Raw genomic sequence first — 18920 nt, 5'->3', positions numbered from 1 at the left:
TCCTTTAGCACATTTGATGACTGTTATCTTTCCTAAAGTGTTGCATGCAGAATTAGACACAATACTCCAGCTGACACTGTGCTGAGGAGAGTGGGACAATTACATCCCATGTCTTACATGCAACACTCCTATTAATACACCCCACAATGAGATTAGCCTTTTTTGCAGCTGTATCACATTGATGACTCCTATTCAATCTGTGATCCACCCTAACCCCCAGATCCTTCTTTGCCTAGTCAGTTATTCCCCAAGTTCTAATTGTGCATGTGATTTTTCCTTCCTAAGCATAGTTCTTGGCATTTGTCTGTGTTGAATTTCATCTTGTTGATTTCAGACCAGTTCTCCAATTTGTCAAGGTTGTTTTGAGTGCTAATCCTGTTCCCCAAAGTGCTTGCAACCCCCTCCCACCTTGGTGTCATTTGCAAGTTTTATAAGCATATTCTCCGCTCTCTCATTCAAGTCATTAATGGACATATTGAACAAATAGCAGACCCAGGACTGACCCCTGAAAGATCCCACTATAAACACCCTCCCAGTTTGAGAGTGAACTATTGAGAACTGGTCTTTGAGAACGATCTGCCAATAAATTGTGCACCCACGTTATAGTAATTTAATCTAGAGCACATTTCCTTTGTTTGCTTATGAGAATGGCCTGTGGGACTGTATCAAAACCTTTCTAAAACCAAGATGATCACATCTATCCTTCCCCTCACATCCACTCAGCCAGTAGCCTTGTCGAAAAAGGGAAATTAGGTTGGTTTAGCAAGGTTTGTTTTTGACAAAGGCATGCTGGCTATTCCTTATAACTCGATTATCCTCTAGGTGCTTAGCAATTGATTGTTCAATTATTTGCTCTCCTATCTTTTCCTGGTATTGAAGTTAGGCTTACTGGTCTATGATTTCTCGGGTCCTCTTTGTTCCCCTTTTTAAAGATAAGTACTTTAGGTTTACCCTTCTCCAGTCCTCTAGCACCTCCAAAAGTTTTCAAAGATAATTGCTAATGGTGCCAAGATTGCTTCAGTTAATTCCTTAAGTACCCTAGGAAGAATTTCATCAGGCAAGGCCCCTGAGGCCTGGTGTTTTCTAGACATATAAGAGCACATCATGGAGGAGCCCAGACCACATACAGATGGAATCTCGGTTTCAGAAATGGCTCCATCATTCAGTAGGATTTTGCCTGCTTGGTACTTTTGAAGCAGAAATTGTTACTGTGTTCGGCCTGATCTCACACCACTTTTATGCTGGTATAAACGTCAATGGAGCTACTTGCCCTAAGATCCAGAATCAAGCTCACTGTCAAAACCCTGCATCTGAAAGTTGGCAGGAAAGGGTCAAAATTCAGATCTCAGTTACACTGATCTAATTGTCTTCTAGTGCTTTTTTCTGGCATTCATGAAATAGAACTAGCTGCAGTAGGAACAGGTGCTGCTCTGCAATGGCAATCTTCATGCCCAATGGTTGATGTTGAGTGTAACATACACTTCCCCTACCTTACAATGTCTTTGCAAATATATTTTAGTGTGACATTTTAACGAGTGACCCAGTGTGTTTCTGACAAGCTTCTTGTCATCAGCTGCCACTGTGAACAACACCCACAGGGAACAATCCTCTTTCAGAAACCAAACATGACTAACATATCTTAGAGATGGGAAAAATGTAAATAAATAGGGGAGATGTTAGTAACTAAGAACAACTACACTGAATATACACTTATCAGGCACTGAAGTGTGGTTTATTGATTTTGTTTCACACACAGAGGTCAGTTTCACAAATTCCTTTTGGTTTATTTAACCAGCCCACAAAATACAGTATTTCTTCTCTATCTTATTACATAGATTTATGTTGTTGGGAGTCTACTAAATATTTCTCTCTTCAGCTTATAAGTTTCACAGTAAGATCAGTTTTGCTTTTCTCTGTCTTGGTCAAGATTAGAGCTGGGCAAATACTTTACTCAACAAATGTTGACTTTTCCTATCCAAGTACAGAAAGTGATTCCCTGAATACTCTTCAAGATTATTCACCGCATTATTGCTGGTAATCTGTCCAAAGATTGTTCAGGAGCTGTTTGTTCCAAGTAGTTGGTTAACAATCTGAGCAGGTCTGATTAGACACAGGTCACACGGTATGCTTGTTTCCTGACTGGAGGAGCAAAACTTCTTATAATCTGGCTTCCTCTGCACATCTTGCAATTGGTTAAATTAAAAATTTGCTACTTGAACAAAGCACTCCTGCTTGTAAATTCACTCACAAGATATCTGCAAAAAGCAGATACGAAAGAGGCATGAGCACAAGTAAAGCACATTCATTCAGGAGTGCAGAAGAATGGTCACGGGGAGTTTTTCCTGCAGAATTTGCCCAGTTCTAGTCAAGATATTAACTTTCATTTAAAAAAGGGCCGGATTCTGTAACCCCCACACACAGGCCCACTCCGGACTATAGGATTACTTGTGTCCCACCAGTAATTGGGGGTTGCAGGATCCTGCCCTAAGGACCATAACTTCGGTTTCAGCTGCATGCAAAGACACATGTGACTTCAACGAAGTTGCATGTTTATTCCAGGGGAATTATGGACCTAAATATATTTACTATGTATAAGAAAAGCCCTATCTCTTGAAGGGAGTTTGTTTAGTCCATCATACAAAAAAATAATAAATACAATCAGAAGCCTTTTGGTCTGTTATTTCCAAATTAATCTGCAGCACATGTTAACATGTTAGCAGCCTATAACATTTAGATACTTTACCACTTACAGGTTGAATTCACAGATTACAAATGTCAATGTAAGATACATACCAATGGCCATTAACCTTTTATTTGCTACAGGTTCCTCCACTCCTATGTATGACACTAACATGTGACAAAGTGCCTTGCATTTTTGCTGATAAAGTGCTTTCATTTTATTAAGTGAAGCAGATATGGCCTCCTACATTACACATGACTATGCTACCACTGTATTATGCTTGGCTGTGTAATCTTTTATGCTGATGTGCTAATAAATACAAAAAGCTTCTGAAATCAATCAGGGCTTAATTTACAAAAACAAAAAACAAAAACACCCCCCCAAAAACCAATGCAACCTTAAAACAAAACAAAAATATACAGATCACAATATCTGGGGCCAAACTCATCCAAACTTTGACACCAGGGATGAACTTGGCCCTATAACAATGATTATTTCACTTTGTTGGCACCATATTAGGAAAGAACTGAATCTTAGGTGTAGAGCTAATGCTAATATGAAATAAATACTTAAAGAGTAATTTGAAAAGTTCATGTGTGTGTAAACAGCGGTTTTGGCACATTCATCACAAATGTACAAACACTGTAAATTACTGAAAGGAAAAATAAAGTATGTATTTACATTATGGCCCAAAATGCTGATACCCATTATTCACAATAAATAGCACTTCACTCCACAGATAGTCCCACAGAAGTCAGTGGGACCACTCAGAGTAAGGTACCATTCAAACAGTAAGAGTATCAGAATCTGCTCCTATGTAGGCCAGATTTTCATACTCGGATTTAGTAGCACCTTAGCCAAGGAGTAATCTTCTCAACTTTGATAGCACTATCCATGGAGTAAAGCATTACTCAATGTAAAAGTATCTGAATCCACTCTGAGTAACTTCATTGAAGCCAACAAGGCTACTCAGGGTAGTAAAGTTAAGATTTTAAATTGAGCCAATCCCAACCACGGGGCCAATCTAGCTCCTTTTGTTCACACTTCAGAGACAGTCAATGGGATAATTTATGTGAGTGAAGTGAACCAGATTGCAACTCAGACAATCTTTAATATCTCTTTCTCTTCATTTGATCTTGTTTTCCTATGGGCTATTTCTTAGTGCTTCAACACTACAGTTGGCCAACATTTTTCTAACATTAACTTTTGACCTTTTGTTTTACTAAAATGAATGTAATGAAAAGGCTACCTACATCAACTTAACTTTTCAGGGTTTGTGAAAAAAAATTGTCTTGATATTCTTAATAAAAATGTTCTCTATCACTTATGACCTATTTTTTGGTAAATTGAAAGTCTGTGGTAATCTAAGACAGGTGCTTTGGTAAACAAATAATTTAAAAAAAAAAAGGGAAATTAAGAAATCCACAAAACCAAAAAAAGGGATCAGTTTCGAACACTTCAAAAGGAAAACAAACTTCAACTGCTTTCATGATTTCCCTCCACATTTCTCAACCAGCTTTACTCAGCCTTGCAAATTGCTTTTAAAGGTCAGATACCTAGAGCAGAAATTTCTCCAAGAGTAACCACTCTGGACGAGGCAAGTATGATTCTGTTTAGTGTGGCATTGCCTCTATTTTATTTTGTATATATGATTACTCAGGCCATACTAACGATAGGTATAAGGAAATCATTTGGTACCTGAGGGAAATCATTCTATTTAATCAGAATATGTACATTTAAAGAGGAAATTACAAAGCTGCATTTAAAATTGTTGCAAAATCTCTATTGAAATGCACTGGATAGATGCAAAATCCCTAAAAGCTGCTATTTAATGATAACTCCAACACAGACCGCAACTTGTTGACATCAGTCAAGAGAAAGGAAGGAAGATCAAAGAAGTAGCCAGAGGTACAGGGAGCAGTGGAATATTTCACCAGCTCTTTTTACTATGTAACTTGTTACTTTGGTTCAGTATGTACAGTCACGGAATACTTACCTTTCCCATCAGGTCCAAAAATCTCCCTCCTCTCCTTGGCTGCAGTTTTGACCTTTCTTGATACACCTCATGAGTCTGACAGAAAGGCTGCTTGCTTGCTACACATCTTAATTTCATACTTAAAGTTTTATATACACAAGGTATTTGAAAGAACTGATTTGGCCCAGCAGTGATTTAATCATATTTTGTATTTGGCAGAGTGCAAACTAATTTCTATTCCACTGCAGTTTTCCTTTAAGTAAGTGACTTGCCCAAGATCACAGAGGAAGTTTGTGGCAGGGTTGGGAATAGAACCTGTATCTACTGAGTCCTGGGCTGGTACATTAGCTGAAAGACCATCATTCCTTGTTTCCAAATAAAAACAGTATGGAATTAAATTTATTGAATTCTTCTCTGATATCTTAGTCATGTTGCTACATTGTCTGCTCCAAACAGTCCTCTTTCTGCAGGTTCACCTTGGATCTCAAAGCAATCTAAAGTGGATTTTTCTTCTGAGTCATAGCCACATTATCAGTGACAGATGGAAAGGTTCCATTTTGAGATGATGCTTGCAATCCTGCATCCGGTATGAAGCGTACCACTTGAAAGGGAACATGGATAATGCCAAGCTGCAGCTTTTTTACAACTGTCTCACTGCACAGAAAAACAGCACAAAATCCAGTAACAAAATAAACCCTGTATAAAAAAAATTTACACTTCTTCCCTGCTAATGTACTGAGAGTCTAATGAAATCTAAGATAGAGTATATAAATGATTAACAAAAGTAACCATTGGCCTCTTGCTAAACTGATGCTATGCTTGATCTTAGCATCTTCTAAATCCTCTGGGGGGCGGGGGGGGGGATTAAAACCACTTAGCACCTACCATCTTTAAAGCACAATGCAATCATTATCTAATTAACCTGACACCTGTGCGGGTAGGGGAGAGGCTCCATTCCCTGGTCACGGGGAGCTTCCCAATTCTAATGAATATGCTCATAGTTTTAATTGTACGACAGAAGTTTCATTTCAGTTTCCTCCTCCCAGCCAGCGAGCGCAGCGGCAGTGATCCTTCAATCCATTCATTGGAGGCTGACATCATTTCCTGCCAAAAGGCCACTTCCTCCTGCGTTGAGTCCATCCAGTCCACGGAGATGCCATAGCTAGTGCCTTAGAAAGAACAAGAAGGAGGTGATCATGGCAAGAGCTGCAGAAGAGGTTTCTATTACATGCAAAAATATTTAAATGTAATCTAATCCTTCATTGGGGGTCCAATCCTGAGGAGTGCTGAGCACCCTGAACACTTATTGTTCCACTGCTGAGACTGTGAATGTCAGGCCAAAACCAATTTAAGTGCCCAAAGTCAGAAGTCCCTTAAACGCAATTTGCAAAGAAAAATTATATTGGGCTCATGCCTTTCTTGATGCATAAAGAAGGCCTAAAAATTGTGTTTTTAAAAAGAGTGAGTGAGTGTGTGTGTGTGTGTGTGTCCTGTTTTAGACCAGCAATTCATCACTTGTCTACCTTGGAAGCACTAGTGAAATGATGGTCTCACAAGGTTTCAAAAGACTGAAAGCGCTAATAAGAGAAGGGATTTTTTAATCAGGCTGTTGAAAACCTTTTGGTGTTGTTAAATGTGTATTAACACCAATGCTTAATGAACATTTTGTAGAAAGGATGCTGTTAAATCTTTAACAGCCCTACTTTAATTGACTCCTAAGACCTCAGAATGCATATATATGTGGAGGCCCCAGGGCTTGGAGCAAAACAAGTGAACACCAGACTTGACATTCCTGATATTTTAAATGGTAAAAATCCAAGCAGAAAAAAAAAAGTTTAAAAAACTCGTGCCTTTTTTTTTTTTGGCATATTATGTGTCTGTCATCCCCATTCATCATCTTTTACTTTTATATTATATTCCTTTCCACCACCCGCCATTTGATTCCTCTGTTTAAGCTCTTACCCTGCAAACACTTTACACACATGTAATTTTAAGCACACAAGTAGTAGCCCCATTAAAGTCAACAGAATTACCCATTTGCTTAAAGTTATAACATGCTTAGTGTCTGCAGGATTGGGCCATATAACGAACATTTTGGGCAAGGACTGCCTCTGTATGTTTACACAGTGCCCAAGGCAACCGGGACCCAATCCAAACTTGGGCCTCTGGGTGCTAGTGTGAGATAAAATGATAAAACAGATAACAATGAAGCAGCAAAATAAGGCACAAGCCCAATTTCTCCAAAAACCTCCCTTAAAACGTACAGACCTTTAACAGGGATGCAATGAACATTGACATCATTGCGATTTTTAGACATGATCAAAATTGTGAATTTGGTGTTTTGTTTTGGTTTTAAAAAAAGTTAAAAAAAAAAAAAGTGTCCAAGCAGCAACAGTCGTTTTTGCTACAAAGTACAAGTATACTTTAAAGATGCATCAAAATATGAATGTGAATGAACGAAGATTTTTTAGGACTCATTCAGAATATGACTGAATCCTGGGGCATTCTATCTGGTAGCAATCCAGAGCTACACTCTGGCCTACATTTCTTTCATATAGGAATCAAGTTTCTGATACTGTAAGAATGTGTACATTTAATTCCAATTCAATTACTCTGGCAATTCTCATTTACCTAGCACTTGGCTTTAAGTTCAAACAATAATCAATTTGTAAGCATCAGAGGATAATAGGGTGATAAGTAGCAGCCAACATGGATTTGTCAGGAACAAATCATGCCAAACCAACCTAACTGCCCTCTTTGACTAGGCTACTGGCTTAGTGCACAGGGTGAAGCAGTAGACTCGACAGATCTTGATATTAGTAGGGCTTTGACATAGTCTCCCATGACATTCTCCTATTGAAACTAGGGAAATGTGGTTGAGTTGAAATTACTAAAAGGGGAATGCACAATTGGTGGAAAGATCATCCTCGGAGTAGTTAACGGTTCACTGTGAAACTGGGAAGGTGTATATAGTGGGATTGCTCAGGGGTCAGTCCTGGGTCTGGCATTGTTCAATACTTTCATTAATTATTTGGATAAGGGAGAGGAGACTGCTTATAAAATTTGTGGATGGTGACACAAAGCTGGGAGGGGTTTCAAGCACTTTTGAGGACAGTATTAGAATTAAAAATCATCTTAAATTGAAGAATTAGTCTGCAGTCAACAGGATGAAATTTAATAAAGACAAGTGCAAAGTACTGCATTTAGTAAGGAAAAAAATATCAAATGCAACGTTACAAAATAGGTAGTACCTAGCTAGGCAGTAGTATAGCAGAAGAGAATTCAGGGCTTATAGTGAATCACAAATTGAATACGAGTCAACAGTGTGATGCAGGTGCAAAAAAAGGCTAATTGAGGTAACTGAGGCCTTAGCTGGAATACCATGTCCAGTTCTCGGCACCATACATTGAGAGAGATGTGGGCAAATTGGAGAGAGCAACAAAAGTGATAAAATGTGAAGAAAACCTGACCTCTGACGAAGGGTTAAAAAAGCTGGGCATGTTTAGTCTTAAGACAAGACTGAGAGGGGACCCGATAACAGTCTTCAAGTATGTCAAAGGCTGTTATAAAGAGGATGGTGATCAATTACTCTCCATGTCCACCGAAGTTACGACATGATGGAATGGGCTTAATCTGCAGCAAGGGAGATTTAGGTTAGAGAGTAAGAAAAAATGTTTAACTATAAGGATAGTTAAATACTGGAAGAGGTTATCAAGGGAGATTGTGGAGTCCTCATCACTAGAGGTTTTTAAAAACAAAGTTAGTCATATGACTGTCAGGGATGGTCTAAATATACTTAGTCCTGCCTCAGCATGGGGGTGGGGTTGAAATGGACTAGATGACCTCTTGAGATCCCTTCCAGTCCTATACTTTTATGATTCTATAACACTGCCAACCAGAGAAATGTCTGAATTTGAACCATATCATATTGGCAACTGTGAATCCTGAATGTGGTATTTTTAGAAACTGTTTATTAGCTTGTTGTAGCTGCTATTTCATAGTTGGGAACTTCATAACACTCTTGGTGACATGTTAGGAGACAGAAAACAGAAGGTGTGCTGGCAAGTCCCACACTGTTAAGTAGGTCTGAGAGGAAGATCTTCCAACTGCTACAAATGTTTTCCAAAACAACCCCTGGGGAACTGTTCATCCTGTATTATAACCCACTGAAATTTCCTCTGCCTCTTCCCTCTCAGCAAGGCCTCCTGTAACAATTTCCTGGTCTAATAATAAATGAATGCAGTTTAGAGTTCTTTGTGAGTTATACTTGTTGCACTTTAACAGTTTCATGTAGAAAAATAAAATCTGCCAAGGCCTAAATGTGGGACATGCTGCAAGCTAACCCACAACGAGCACCACCGGAAAAAGGCACAGAACAGATTAACAGAATGGAATTCATTTCTTTAGCATCAATAATGTTGATTATAATCTCTGCATTAGGAGGCAACATTTTTTAGGTCAACTATGTGTGTTAAAGGCAAGATGACTTGGATAATAGAGTGGAGAGTAGGCTTATAAAATATGCAGATGACACCAAGCTGTGAGGAGCCATAAGCACTTTGGAGGACAGGATTAGAATTCAAAGTGACCTTGACAAATTAGAAAAATCTTTCTGAAATCAACCGGATAAGTTCAATAAAGATAAGTGTAAAATACTTCACTTAGGAAGGAAACCCCCACAGACAAATGCACAATTACAAAACGGGGACTAGCTGCTAGCTGGCTATGCTGCTGAAAAAGGATCTGGGGATTATAATGGATCACAAATTGAATACGAGTCAACAGTGTGATGAAGTTAAAAAAAAAAGGCTAATGTCATTCTGGGGCATATGAACAGGAGTGTCATGTGTAAGATACAGGAGGTATTTGTCCCACTCTACTTGGCACTGGAAAAAAACAACAACCTAACAGAGTGGGCAGTTAAGCTCTGGTGCACACTTCCAAGGGAGGCCGTAGAATCCCCAACACAGGAAGTTTTTTTAGAATCTGTTGGACAATCACCTGTCAGGGATGGTCTAGTCCTACTTCAGAGCAGGGGGCTGGACTGATGGCTCTTAAGGTCCCTTCCAGCCATTCATTTGTAAGATTCTATGAAGATCGCCCCCTGAAAAGGGCTGTGGGGGGGAGTAAGATGGAAACTGAAGCGAAGAGGCAACAAAGGACGACTATCCAAGTGAAGGGCAGCGAAGCACTGTGTCAGAAAACACAATTTCTAATGGACGTCCATATAGAAATCTTGGTACAGAAACATGGACATCAGCTATATCCCACCCTTTGTCTATCTGGTCTATTTAGGAGCCAATTGGCAGAATACATCAGCATGTCCCTGACTTTAAGAGTCGTAATCCTGCCAAAATAACACACTTGAAGTTGGGCACATGTCTAAGTGCCTGCCTGACTTGGGCCTTAGACTGTAAACGTTGAGACAGAGATTGTCTCTTAATATGTTTATACAGCACCTAGCACAATGGGGTGCCAATCTCAGTGGGGGGTTGTCGGCACTACTGTGATCCAAATAAATCTAATAATATTTATGTCCAGCAGACTACACTTTTCCATTTTGTGCTTTATTTCCAGCTAGCATAGTCTCAGCACTGACTGTGCACCATGAGTACCCAGTGTGCATCCAACGCCATTGTAAGGTATTCATTATTGGTCTGACTTGTAAATTTCAATATATTGTTATAGAAGAAGTTACCCGGTGGTGCTGATACACAAGTTTTTTCTTAATGTGCAAGCTCTATTCAGACAATGGAGAAGTGCTGCACTTTATTTGGGGGAGCTGTTGCAAACAGAAGTAGAGCCAGTTCTTGGGGTGGAGTTGCTTCCTAGGATCCAGGTATTAGTGCAGACCTCCCAACAGTCCCAGGTTTTGCAGGACTGTCCTGCTTTCACCTATAAAACCCCCTGTCCTGGTTGAAATGGCTCCAGTCTTGCTGAGCTGGCCGGTTGATTCCCTGCTCCAGGCATTGCAACCTGCTTCCCCTCCTCCTGTGCTCTAATTTGCTCCTTGCTCTGAGACCACGTCTGCCTCCCCATGGGCCTTTCCTGGCCCCTCTCAGAGCCTGGCACATGCTCAGAATGTTGGAGCAGAGCCCAGCCAGCCCCTTGCAACAGAAGTTACTGCATCAGGGTGAGTGTAGGACAAGCTCTCTGCAACTCCCCCACCCTCCCGGAGCAGCACCATCCCACTTTAGCCCATGAAAACATTGGAAGGGATATTGGTGTCTGGGCTGAGATTCCTGAAAGAGGGGTTTGCCAGCATGCCATTTGTGACCACCTCTGACCCAGGACTGGTGTGTGCATGTAAATTTAAATTACACTTTGAATACAGCCACACTCGTCACTGATGTCTCCTCCTACATGAAGCTGACCTGGAAGACCCCATCATGTTCGATGGCTTAGTAGAGCGATGACAATAATCAACAAAATTTAGTTTTAAAAAAATAAATAAATAAAAATCTACTGACTCAAATAAGGATCCAATTACCTGTCCCAAGGCCCAGCCTGATCCCTCCGAGGAAGTGATTGGTTAGTTTTTCATGATCCCACACAGTCAGCTCAACACAGGCATCTTTCAGATCTTCTGTGTGGAACCCATCGTACACAATAGTGTGATTAAAAACAGGGTTTGGGTCTCTTTTAATAACTCTGGTCTTCTGGTAACTCTTCTTACTGGTGTCTGGAAGCACGTAGCTTAGTGAGGAGAAAAAAATACATCATGTAATGCAGAAAAACACATTTTTAAACTATTTTCTGGTTTTATTTTTGGTAAGGATGGATCTGAACCAAATTCCTGGGTCCACAGACTCCTCAACTGTGAGCTTAGGGGAAATTTTGTCTCAATTTAACAACTAGTCTCTAGAGACATTAGATAGTCAAAAGTTTTAAATGACAGACTTTTTGTCATAAGATTCCATCTTAAAAGTAAAAGTTTTCATGAAGAATTTTCTCTATTTTAAAATTTGATGGTTTTGGTAAAGATTTGGTGAGCATTTATAAAAATTATCCATTTTCATTTTATGTTTATAAAAAATAAATTTGATTTTTTAAAATAAACCATGTCTTGAACGGACATTAGCACAAGACCTCAACTACTGTGATACTTAATAATCCAGCAGCAATCCTAATAGTAATTCTGGATCACATCTCAGCACAAATTCTAAACAAGACTGAAAGTCCTACAGGATCCAACCCTAACACAAGCCTAGGGATTCCTACAAGAAATACACCCAATAGTAGCATTGGTACAATTACTGGCCTCAATCAAAAAACAAACACCTACTGGCCCCAACCCTACACCTAGCATGGTGAAACCTACCAGTGCAAACCTTAGCCTGGTTAGAGGACCCCCATTGGCCACAGCCCTACCCTAGGCTGGGCCCTCTTCCGGCCACAACCACAACCCTAGACCACAGATCTCTTCCAGTCCCAGTCCTAATGGCTCTAATCCAAACCCGAGCCTGGAAAGCGCTACCGATCCAAACCCTAACCATATCTAGTCTAGTCTGTGAAAGAAGCTTATTGGAACATCTCTGGGGGTGAGATTTACCTGTAAACAGTTTCTTAAATGTATTAGGCATAGACTGCCACATTTTGTTTTATTTTGCTTGGTGACTTACTTTGTTCTGTCTGTTATTACTTGAAGCCACTTAAATCCTACTTTTTATACTTAATAAAATCACTTTTGTTTATTAATTAACCCACAGTAAGTGATTAATACCCGGGGGGGGGGAAGCAAACAGCTGTGCATCTCTCTCTATCAGTGTTATAGAGGGTGGAAAATTTATGAGTTTACCCTGTATAACCTTTATACAGGAGTAAAATGGATTTGGACCCCATTGGGAACTGGGGATAGGTAACTTGCTGAGCAGTTTTTGGTTAAAGTCTGCAGACTTGGGGGCGTGGACCCAGGACCTGGGTCTGTGTTGCAACAGGCTAGCGTGTCTGGCTCAACAAGGCAGGGTTCTGGAGTCCCAAGCTGGCAGGGAAAACTGGCTCAGAGGTAATTTCAGCACATCAGGTGACAGTCCCGAGGGGGTCTCTGTAACTGAACCTGCCACAACAGTCTTACCAGCAATTTTGAGATTGGCAAACTTGTACCAGCATCAAGCTGCTTAGGGCACTGCTTTTAACTGCTTCTTTCTGCTCACAGGCTTTCAGCAGTGTTGCAAAATATACAGTCTTAGCTGACTAAGCCAGACTCTTATCAGACAGAAGGAGAGAGAGACAGGAATGAGAACAAGGTGGGGAAGGAAAAGAACAGAAAGAAGGGGGACAAAGTCTCATGTTGCAGTTGGTATTCAGGATTTAGCTGAAGCCAGCAGAGGTGGGGATGTCATTTTTCTTCCTCTCTCTGACCCAGTCTGGTCAGGATAACTCTTAGTATTAGAATAAAGAGGGCCTGGGTTCCCAGGAAATGGTGCGGGTGGCAGGCATGATGGTGAAGTTCACTCCAGTAGCCAATTTTTCCTTCCAAATTTTTTTTTAAAAAGGATCCCCACCCCCCAAAGGAACAGCCCATCCTTTCACTATTTTGTCCACCAATTAGGCCTAATTTCTGACGCATCAATTTTGATCGCACATGGTCTTGTTTACCAAGCATAACACAGTCCTTGAGTTATATCAGTATGCCTTTTTGTTTGGAGCAGTTCAGTCAGTCTGTCTTCCTTTTGCAACTCTCCCCATAACAACATTTGTTGTTGCAGGTTACTGTGACACTTCATGAACTTTCACTCATTGTTCACAGCTGAACTCACAAATTAGCATAAATCTGTAGGCCCAATTGTCACAACAGCCCTCTGCCAGTCCTAACCTTAGCCCTGGGACCCTCTGCCAGCCCCAAACCTAACTGTAGACAGGCAAGCCCCACGGATCCCAACCTTAAACCAAGCCTGAGCCCTCTGCCACCTATCCTAACATTAGCCAGGGGCCCCCTGCTGGCTCCACTAACCCTAGCCCTGGAGCCATTGCCTACCCCATTCCTAATCCTTATCGTAGCCCAGGGCCCTTTTCTGGCCTAACTGTAGCTGGGCAACCCCTGAAAGTCCTAACCTTAACCCCAGCCTGAGGCCCTCTGCTGTCCCCATTGCTGACCCCTAACTCTATCCCTTTCCTCAACTGTAACCCCCATTTGGGGATGATATCCTTACCATTCCAGCAGTGCTACCTTCAACCATTCCAAAGTCATTATTTAAGCTAAAAAAATTGTGACATTGGACTTAAATTCATGAAATTTAAATAATAATATATTTGATTTTCTTCTATTTCTCATCTTGTTTGGGATTTTAACATTCATTTGCTCACATTTGTCTCCCCAACAAGTAGGCTAAAAATCTTTCAGTAAGAAAAAAGCAAGGTAAAGTTCTGTGTAATCACTTTTATTTGGGACCTAGGGCTCTATAGAAAACATTTAAAATGGTTTTGGCAGCACTCCAATCCACAACAGCTCAAATATTTGCCCCAGAGTCCCTTAATGTTCAGTTGACTATCCAACATGACCCCCTGAAAAGACAAAACAACAACAACAAAAAACAAACAAACAAACAAAAAAACAAAACAAAACAAAAAAGACACCTACTTCACTCATCTCAGCTGCCTTTATAAACTAGAACAGGTTTTGCTGAAACCAAGACTGAAACTATGGTTCTGAAATCTATGTGAGGATTAGAGCGGTGCAGCCACGCAGCTTAGGTATATCAATCTTTCACACAAAAAGGAGCATACAAAGACAAGCCTCCCTTACCTCCCTGTGCCACGTGCGTGCACATGTCCTTTGATAAACAATTCTCAATTTCACCTGAACGCACAAGGTCAGACCCTGAGGTCCTCCCTCCATTTTTACTCAATCCTCACGTAGGCAAAACTCCCATTGATTTCAGTGGGAATTTTCCCAGAGTAAGGACTTCTGGATGTGCCCTATGATGAACAACAAAAGGCAATTCACTCCAGATGATCATAGAGAACAGAGCACTGCACATGAGATAGCGTGCGGCTATTTATAGTCCAGAGATGCACTGCTAGGTATGACCATTAGAGGAAACACAGCTCCAAAAATATGTCTCCAGGAAGGTGTGTAGGTGAACCCTGCATCTAAACTAAGATCTTCCTCACTTATGTATATGGGAAAAAGCTCATACAATTACCATTTCACAAAGGAGTCAACTCCAGAAGGGCGCAACTGTGGGAGGTCCTTGCTGTTTTTGACCCAGATATGAACTTCCCCAGATGAAGGATTCTTTGGACCTGCCATTTCAGAAAATAGAACCGTTTTCAATCAAGTCCTAATAGCAGTCAGCAAGCAGAGGAGCAGCTTCCTTCACTAAAGTGCGAAGGGGTGGATCCAGGGCCCAACTCTGCCCCCTACTTCCCGCAACACAGAGCGGCTAGATACCAGTTGTGCTGGTGTGCAGCTGCTTATCAGCTTGTTTGTCCCAGTGAAATGCTCCTACTAAGAGACACAAGACACAGCACTTCCTCTCACGGGCCAACAGAAGGTGCTATACCCCCAGAAGAACCATTTTATCAGGACAGTCTGGCGGTGTAGCAGCTTGGGAGGTGGAGACAGTAGGTGCTCAGAGGCACTGGCAGGACTGAAAACGTCTCTGCAGCATGGAAGAGAGTAGATGCCTGATCTGCACTATTGAGGGGAGATAGAACATACCCATGTACTCTTTTGCTATCCTCTTTTCTGCTCATTTCATCCTAAATCTGCTGTTGTCCTAGTGCCTACCCACACCCCCTCTTCCCCCTTCAGAGAAAGATTTCCTTTGAGGTCCAGGCAGACTGTAGTCCCCTGGCTAATGAACATTTCCTTTTGTTACAGAACCACTGCCCAATGTTTCAGTCTGCCAAGTGCCCCTGTCCTGGGAGTTCATCTCCACCCAAGACTAACACAGAAGGATTTCCATCCCCTTTCCCTCTATAACACCCCATGTTGCAGCTACCAGCCCCCATGGTGGAGGAAGTCTAAACAGGGCTCCATTCAGAACTTGCCAGCACTGCTGTCTTAAAACAGTGGGCAGAGTGCACTGAGTGAGACCAAGCTCCTGTCTAACCCAGAGCTGAGCAATGAACAGCAAAGAGTTGATTAAAGCACAACCCATACACAACCTGTGGTTCTTCATTCATGCAAATCACAAAGACCATCTCTTGTGTTAATGAGATTATCCTTTAATGAGGCCTTAAATAGACTGGGTTGCAAGCTGCATGCCCTCTAGGCACAGGCAATAATTCTTCTTACCGTATTAAATATATATTTACCTAAGCTTCCTGGTGGGACATATTTAATAGACAGATTCATCACGCCTCGATGATCCACACCATTAATAGCAGAAAGGCTCTGAAAAAGAAAGATCCAGGATAGGCTAACCATGCGCTTGTATTACCACAAAATACACGGCAGCATTTAAGATCAGTAGGGATGTTCATACAGATTGTCCTAGGTATTCATGCCTGGGGCAGTCTGTTCTCAGGGGAGGGCTCTTCCCAAACCAGTTTGGGGCCTTTGGGTTCTGACAGATAAAGTGAGGAAGCAAAGCCTCAGTGATTTTATGAATCCAGCTTGAGACACATTCAAGGGGGCTTGATTTTTCAGAGGGAAGGTGCTCATTACTTTCTGAAAATCAGGCCTCTTGAAAGGGATCTCAAACTGGGCATCTCAACATGGAGGCACCAACAAGTCAATCGTCACTTGATACCCAAGTTATCTGACTGTCAGGGTGTGTTGCAATGTCTAGTTATATAAGGAAAGAGGCTGGAGCATCGAGATGTTCTAATAACCTTCTCCTCCATGCAGCATGTCAAGAAAACACAAATAGAATGACACTTTTTGCTTTGCCTGGACCGCTTGCCGATTAATTTCCAGGTGCAACGTAAACTGTTGCTTTTGAAATTGCTATGTGGTTTGAGTCTTGCCTCTCTGCTCTCATTCTACTGCGGCAGTTAGAGATCAGATGAAACACTAACAGATCCCAGGTTTACATTGGGCAGTTACAGTAACTTTGCAACTGATGCCCCACTCCAGCCCCAAAGGCCACATTTCCAGGTGGAGAGCTGTGTCCTTTCATTGGTGCTGTGCCATTTTGTCAAGCTGTTACTTAAGATATCGAGTTCAGAATATTTTATCAAAATATTAAAGATCAGAAACTCTCAAGCAAAATTAACACATTTAGTAGGATACCAGCTGAGACATACTTACCCGTGGCTTCAGCATGTACCAGTTGAGTTTCTTGTTGCTCCAATCCCAGCTGGCTAGGTCTATTTCTATCTCTCCCAAGAAGCTGTTACGCCCCAGTGGATCATTGTGCCACACGGAAAGATTTAATTTTTGGATCAGCAATACCATTTTCTCTATTCTATACTAGAGGAGAAAAAGAGGGTTGGACTGTTCAAAATATTTTGCTTTTGTCTGAAGGTTAAATATAATTTTAAGATAGACCTAATTTTTCATCACTGCAAACACAAAGTAATAACCTGTCTCAGTTCAGCCCAAAAAAGAACGAACCTATAGAAAACAAACCAAAAAAGAAACCAGCTCAGTGCCTATTTCGAAGGATTGGGCCCCCCCTTCTTTGGAAAATTATAAATCTCGTGTCAGCCTAGCTTTGTGCTGCTTCATACTCCATTCAGATATTGCTAATGCCTTTTTCTGGGAGCAGGGAAACAACGACTTCTGTTTTTATAAGGATACCCCAATACATTTATAAGAATTATTTAAAAGGATTTTTTAATTTTAATTAATCCTTCAAGCTCTCATCAGTAAGATCATAGTGGTGAATGCTGCATATTCCCATGTTATGAATGGTAGCCAGTGCAGGATAGAGGAAATAAATAGCTCGGGCACAGCTTGTCATAGGGCTCTCAGAACTCATTAAAACTCCCTCTTCCAGTCCCCAGTATTGCCAATCCTAAACAGTCAACCCTCCCAATAAACATAAGATTAGCTTTAAAAGCCATGAGATTTGTAGAGAGAATACATATGGGGGTCTTTTTATTGGCCCTCTGCTTTTACAACCTTTATGATTTACATTTTCAAATTTTCCTTCTAGTGTTCTTACCAGGAACACTAGAGTTTTTTGCCTTTAAGAGAAAGCAGAGATTCTCATGTTATCACAGGCCTCCAGTAGCTGTGGCTTTAAGAAACCCACCAAATTATCATAAGACTCATGATAAAGTCATGAGGGTTGGCAACATCTCAAATCTCTGATTTTGGGGATTAAGGAAAGGTTTTAGCTAATCTCCACTTTTTTTCCGTTTGTTTAAAGTAAATGTGTAGCCTTTCATTCTTGCAAAGAGCCTTGAAAGTGCAACCCAAACAGGGCTGGATACCAGCCACTGATTTTTTCAAAAGATCTGCAGTTATCCGCAAGCCACCCCTTCTCCTTCCCCACCCAGCTCCTCCCCAGGCTTTGGGGTCTGTAAAACCCTCATGCATAAGTCCCTTGATATTTTGGAGGACCCCAGACCTATTTATGCAGTGGGAACAGTGGCACCCCAACACATTACTGATGGCACTAGGGTCACTAGCACAAGCTTCCTCCAAGCCAGGACCTACACATGAGCAGGGTCCTTTGCTAAGCTGCCAGTGTCTAGGGCAGAAGGGAACCAACAGATCATCTATTCTGCTTTCCTGTATATCAGAGGCCAACAGCACCACCCAGTACCCCACACAAAACCCAACAACTGAAATGAGACCAAAATGTTATAGTCCACACGAGACTAGTCTATTATGTGCCACAGGCAGAGAATAGGAAGGACCGAGATGCACCAGTGCCTGAGGCTCCTGCAATAGCAGGGAAATGATTAGGTGACATGAGGAGAGGCTGTTTGATAGCCTGGGCTAGTGGTCACACAAGCCTGACAGCTAATGACCTGAGTACTCATCACGGTTTTGACAGGTCTCACTCTGTGGTCTTGGTCAAGTCACTTAACCAAACTTAATTTCCTCAGTCCATGAGGGTTTAATAATAATTACTCACCTCATAAAAGGGGATGTGACACTTCAGTAGTTACCATTTATAAAGGACTAACGGTCACCAGAATGCACACAAGAGTTTTATCCAATGTTGCTTTTGTGAGCTGTATAGGCCCAGCTCCTTCTACTTATCTAGCCACACCACAAAACCCAATATAGTATCCTTGCTGGCAGCCTCACCCTAGAGGTCAAAGCATGACTGAGCATGGTGGCTGGGCTATCTTCTCAGTCACGGAGCTAACCTGCTTAGAGGAAGGCTCGGTGACATTGCAGGGGACACCAAGCTTGAG

General features: G+C 41.3%; 1 protein-coding gene across 1 annotated transcript in view; it reads right to left on the bottom strand.

Moving 5' to 3' along the window:
* Positions 1-1759: 1759 nt before the first annotated feature.
* The window catches only part of LOC120372433 (synaptotagmin-like protein 4), a 62013-nt gene continuing 44852 nt past the window's right edge, over positions 1760-18920 (bottom strand). Inside the window, exons 13-17 of the mRNA XM_039489576.1 lie at positions 16855-17016; positions 15918-15996; positions 14801-14900; positions 11146-11351; positions 1760-5824 (exon numbers count right to left, since the gene is read on the bottom strand). Of these exons, the coding sequence (XP_039345510.1) occupies positions 5679-5824; positions 11146-11351; positions 14801-14900; positions 15918-15996; positions 16855-17016 (693 nt within the window). The 3' untranslated portion in view covers positions 1760-5678. The remainder of the gene's footprint in view (positions 5825-11145; positions 11352-14800; positions 14901-15917; positions 15997-16854; positions 17017-18920) is intronic.

The sequence above is a fragment of the Mauremys reevesii genome, linkage group 9 (genome assembly GCF_016161935.1).
Source record: "Mauremys reevesii isolate NIE-2019 linkage group 9, ASM1616193v1, whole genome shotgun sequence".
Lineage (NCBI taxonomy): Eukaryota > Metazoa > Chordata > Testudines > Geoemydidae > Mauremys > Mauremys reevesii.
This window is presented reverse-complemented; position numbering and strand designations above follow the sequence as displayed.